Raw genomic sequence first — 5,278 nt, forward strand, 5'->3', positions numbered from 1 at the left:
AGAGAGAGAGAGAGAGAGAGAGAGAGAGAGAGAGGGAGGGGAGATAGATGGGGATATAATAAGATTTCTTTTGAGCTAGAAGAAAAGATGAAACGAGTTATATATTGGTTAGATGAGAAAATTATTTTGACTGGAGATTAATAGAAACTTAACCTTCTATTTACAGGAGCTGCCATGCAGGTGCTGAGATCGAACCTGAGTCCTCTGCAAGAATAGCCAGTGCTCTTAACCGCTGAGCCATCTCTCCAGCTCCTATATTTTCTTCTAGGGAACAATAATAACAGACTATAATATCTTCTTTGTGAATCCTGCATCTCATTGTAATTTCCCTATACAAATAAAATAATGTAAACCACATGAATTGAACACTTGTGACTGGATGTGCTGGCCTTGCTGGTTTTATTCCATTTTAGCTTCATGGAACTTTAAGGATAGGGAGCTCTATTTAGGACACAGGTAAAGAAACAAGCCTTAATGTTCCTTAGGCTTTTTTTTTTTTTTTTTTCTGTTTCTGGAGCAAGGTCTAGGATTTTGTAAGTAGTCCCCAAGGACTCAGTCCCAGAGCTCTGTGTAAATTTGAGCTTAAAATGGAATGTATTCTAAGATAACTCCCTTTAGTGCCAGAAACCTAATATAAATGTGTCTTCCAGGCAGGACTCAGAAAGGGGATTTAGTATTGTGCAGTTTGAGGTTTTGAGGAAGACAGGTGAACACACTGCTAATTTCTGGTGAGTAGATGAGGCAGCACTTGACAAGAAACATGGACAAGGCTGTTTTCACACATGTGTATCCATATCACTCCATACTGAGGAGTCAGGAGAACCTGTTTTGTATTTGAATGCCAGAGTTTGTAATTTAATGATGCATTGCTTCATACCTTTTTAACATCCTTTGTAGTGTTTTTCTTTTGACCAGTACATAGTCACTCAGCAGAGAGAAGATTCCAGGAGCCAAATCCTATTCTACGTTTTCCAAAGGAAGAAGAAAGGTCTAAACGTTACAACTCTTTATTGGTTTTTCTGTATTCAGAGTGGAATGCAAAACTGCCATATGATCATGACCATGTTCTGAACTATTCAAATGGCTGGCACGAGTCAACGCATAGTCAACTGCAGCAGGCTATATTTCATAGTAAAGGTGATTTCACAGAGACAGCAATTCATGTACCAGCTCTTTCATCCTTTTTCCTCCTCCTCCTCCTCCTCCTCCTCCTCCTCCTCCTCCTCCCTCCCTCCCTCCCTCTCTCTCTCTCTCTCTCTCTCTCTCTCTCTCTCTGTCTTTCTCTCTCTCTTGCACTTTGTATACCATTTTATTTTTATTTTTTCATACCAACAGGAGGGAGATCTTCATGTTTCCTAGACAGCGAGACATGATATTCAACCACAACAAGAGCATTTTCCACCCGGCCACACTTTTTCTTGTTGGAATCCCAGGACTGGAAGAGGTTCATACTTGGATCTCTGTACCTTTCTGCTCCGTTTACCTCGTGGCTTTAATAGGCAATGCCACAATCCTGATAGTCATCAAGACAGAGCATTCTCTCCGAGAACCCATGTTCTACTTTCTGGCCATCCTTTCAACAGTTGACTTGGCTCTTTCTACAACCTCTGTGCCTCGCATGCTGGGTATCTTCTGGTTCAATGCCCATGAAATTAACTTTGGAGGCTGTGTGGCTCAGATGTTTTTGATCCATGCCTTCACTGGCATGGAGGCCGAGGTCCTGATGGCCATGGCCTTTGACCGGTATGTAGCCATTTGTGCTCCTCTCCACTACACAACCATCTTGACATCTCGGGTGCTAGTGGGCATCAGTATGTGTGTTGTGATTCGGCCAGCCTTGCTTATATGTCCAATGATCTATCTTATTTATCGCCTACCCTTTTGTCAAGCTCATGTGATAGCCCATTCCTACTGTGAGCACATGGGCATTGCAAAACTGTCCTGTGGCAGCATCCACGTCAATGAGATGTATGGGCTTTTTGTGGTCTCTCTGTTTCTTCTGAACCTACTTCTTATTGGCATCTCTTATGCTTACATTCTCCGTGCTGTGTTCTGCCTCCCATCTCAAGATGCACGGTTAAAAGCCCTCAGCACGTGTGGTTCCCATGTTGCAGTTCTCTGTGTTTTCTACATCCCATCAGTCTTCTCTTTCCTCACTCATCGATTTGGACACAACATACCACACTACATTCATATTCTTGTTGCAAACATCTATTTGGTTATTCCTCCCTCACTCAATCCCATCATTTATGGTGTAAGGACCAAACAGATACGAGAGCGAGTTCTCCATGTATTTACTAAGAGGTAAGTGTCTCCTACTCCTTAATCTGCCTATGAATATTCATGTTCTTGCTTAAGGGCTATCCCCTGTCCATTTCTTTGGGCTGTCAATTTGCAGAACATGTTGGTCTACTTCAGCCTATGGATCAATGACTCACAGTCCTGCAGAAATTTCATCATATCTCAAGTTTGAAGAACTGGTAGACTAGACTGGAAGTGCTATTCTGGGAGAAAGTCATATGGACTTTGCCTGTATGACCTCAGGCAGGGCTCTGGCTCCCTAGTCTGCTTTTTTCCATCATGCAAGCTTACATTCAAGTGTTCAACTCAAATTTGTTTTGTGTTCATTGTATATTTTGAATCATTGTAACTCTGGAAGAAAAACTAAGACCCAAATTAACCCATACTATCTGGCTCTATATACATTGTGTTGCCATATGCTCCTGTAAAGCCACAATCCTGGGTTCATTACAGCCATGATCAAATGGATTAATGTGGAATTGTCTGTCCCATACTGGAAGCTTTGTGCAATGACAGACAAAGCCAGCACATTTTCAAGAACATTTCCCACAAAGCCAACAGTAAGGTATCATTAAGTGTCCTGCACTTAGCAGCATAGCAGAGGCATGACGAATCCAGTTACGTAGAATATATCAATGTGATAAATAGGCTTGTGATTTCCTGGTACTTTAGCTTTTTTTTTTTTTTTTTTTTTTTTTTTTTTCCACTTGCTTTAATCCTAAAAAGTTCTTTTCCATCACCAAAGGTGTCTTTTCTTTGGTTCACCATGTACCCCTTGCTTTCTCAACGACTTTAGTGACGAAAGCTCAGTCTGAGCTGGGAATAAGCTCTTCATGTGAGGTGAAAAGTGGATTTTCAAGCGACTTATTTTTAAAGAAAAATCCGAAGACTTGACAAAAAAATTTGTGCTACCAAAGACATAAATTTAAATTTTCATACATTTAAAATAATAGCACTTTTTTTCAGACCAAAAAGGGAACAAAAGTGAAAATATAGGGAATATCTGTTGCCACGAACAAAATTGAACAACCCTTAACATTTCACTCATTGCGGAGAGACTGCTTAATGAAACACACGAAAGGAACCTTTAACACTTCCCAGACACAATTGATCCCCCAGGACTCTAAAAGCAAATCCTAGAGTGTCATTTTGCTGAGCGCAAATCTGTAGTCTTACCAATTTTTGCATATTTCTTAGAATATTTGGTGTTAATTATATAAATTAATTCTGTGTGCTTGTAGTCTTAACTCCACTTGCATATTCATCTTCTTGCTCATATTATTTCAATTAGGAAATATATTGCTTATCTCCATAGCGTTTTCAAATGTTATTGTATTTCATTTTTCTTTTCTGTTTTGTTTCTTGAAGTAAAATTATTAGCTAGCAGGATTATCAGGTCCCCAGAGTCTGTATGCTTCCTTCATCTTTGTTTTAAGAGTCATGCTTTTTAAAACGTTCATCTTTTCCAGTAATTTACAGTGTATCACAAATCTACAATTATTTTACTTCTTTTTTTTTTCAGAACCCCTTTCTTCACTGATGCTTGAAAAATATTTATATCTCTTCAGTTGTATGAAAAACAATTGGTTACTGCAGTATTTAAAACAAAAATATTAGGACTTTTAAAATTCATTTTTATTTATTTATTTACTTATTTGTTTAGAGTTAATTTTTGAATCAGGGCCTCCCTGTAGCCTCAGTTGCTCTAGAACTTGCTAGGTAGTCTAGGCTGTCCTTGAATTCACAGGGATCCTCTTGCCTGTGCCTCTTGAGTGCTGAGATTAAAGCTGTCTGCCACCATGCCTGGCTTGATTTTATTTTTTTTAATTATTTTTCTTATGTATCTATTTCTCTTCTGCTGTAGTCTGCATTTTTATTTCTAGATTTAAGAAAAACATTAAAAGGTATTTTATTTCTTGAGATATATTTTTAATAATTTATTTCTACAGAAAAAGTCATGACTGTTTTTTTTGCTCTGTGATTCCTCTGTTTTCTTGGGAAAACCAAAGATTGCTACTGTTTTTCTCTTTGCTGGCCACAGTTCCCCTTTGACTGTTAATTTTTAATGATGGTTTTAATGTCTATTGTGTCCTCATTTACCACCTTATTTGAATCACAGAAGTCTATATAATTTTCAGCATTCTTTTATAGAGTCTAATTTTTAATGTTTTTTGAGCTTCATACATGAGCACTGAATTTACGTGACTTTCAGCCCTCCTTCTCTCTCTTCTAACTCCATGCTCTACTCTGTCTCAATGTCATGACCTCTTCTTAGATTATTATTGCTAAATGTATATATATGTGTGTTTCTTGAAAATGTCTATGTATAATATTTTGAGTCCATTTAGTGGTGCTTGTGTGTACATGAGTTTAGGCTGACCACTTGGGATTGGATAGCCTATCAGGGAGCTTGTCCCTGGAGTAAACTGGTTCTGATTCACCATCCCTCATCAGCCATCGGTTGCCTGTATCTCTTCATGCAGATGTAGGACCTTGTGAAATATCCCCATTCACACTGGCGTGTTGGCTGCTGTTGCCATCATGCAGATCTTATTTGAGCAGCCGTATTGTTGAGATTTCACAGGTGCCTCTTCCCTGTTATGTCTAGAACACACTATCTCTAGCAGCGGATGTCCTAGTCCTCTGGCTCTTACAGTCTTCCCATGGCTGTTCCTTGGTATTCCCTGACCCTTAGGTGTAAAGGCTGCATTGTGGATGTGCCAGCTGGGGCTGGGCACCCCAAGGTCACTTATTCTCTGTATTTCAACCAGTCTTGAAACTTTGCATTTGTCTCCGTGTGTTGGAAAAAGAAGCTTCTTGGATAAGCGACAAGAACCACACAAATATCTGTAGATTAACTTTTGTTTTAACCTGTTGTTAAGGAAATTTGTGTTGATATATTTTTCAAACCTTTAGAAGTATTTTTCTCTGTTCTTTAGATAAGAGGCTTGTCTTTGATGTTCCAATATCTGTCATA

General features: G+C 38.9%; 1 protein-coding gene across 1 annotated transcript; it reads left to right on the forward strand.

Moving 5' to 3' along the window:
* The first annotated feature begins 1,366 nt into the window (after positions 1-1,366).
* LOC103732040 (olfactory receptor 52J3) lies at positions 1,367-2,308 on the forward strand. The gene has a single exon (XM_008830563.2). The coding sequence runs from the start codon at positions 1,370-1,372 to the stop codon at positions 2,306-2,308; it is 939 nt and encodes a 312-aa protein (XP_008828785.1). The 5' UTR covers positions 1,367-1,369.
* Positions 2,309-5,278: the final 2,970 nt, after the last annotated feature.

The sequence above is a fragment of the Nannospalax galili genome, unplaced genomic scaffold (assembly GCF_000622305.1).
Source record: "Nannospalax galili isolate Female #2095 unplaced genomic scaffold, S.galili_v1.0 scaffold635, whole genome shotgun sequence".
Lineage (NCBI taxonomy): Eukaryota > Metazoa > Chordata > Mammalia > Rodentia > Spalacidae > Nannospalax > Nannospalax galili.

Excerpts from the sequence above, each read along its gene's own strand:
- LOC103732040 (XM_008830563.2), top strand. The coding sequence starts at position 1,370 with ATGATATTCAACCACAACAAGAGCATTTTCCACCCGGCCACACTTTTT.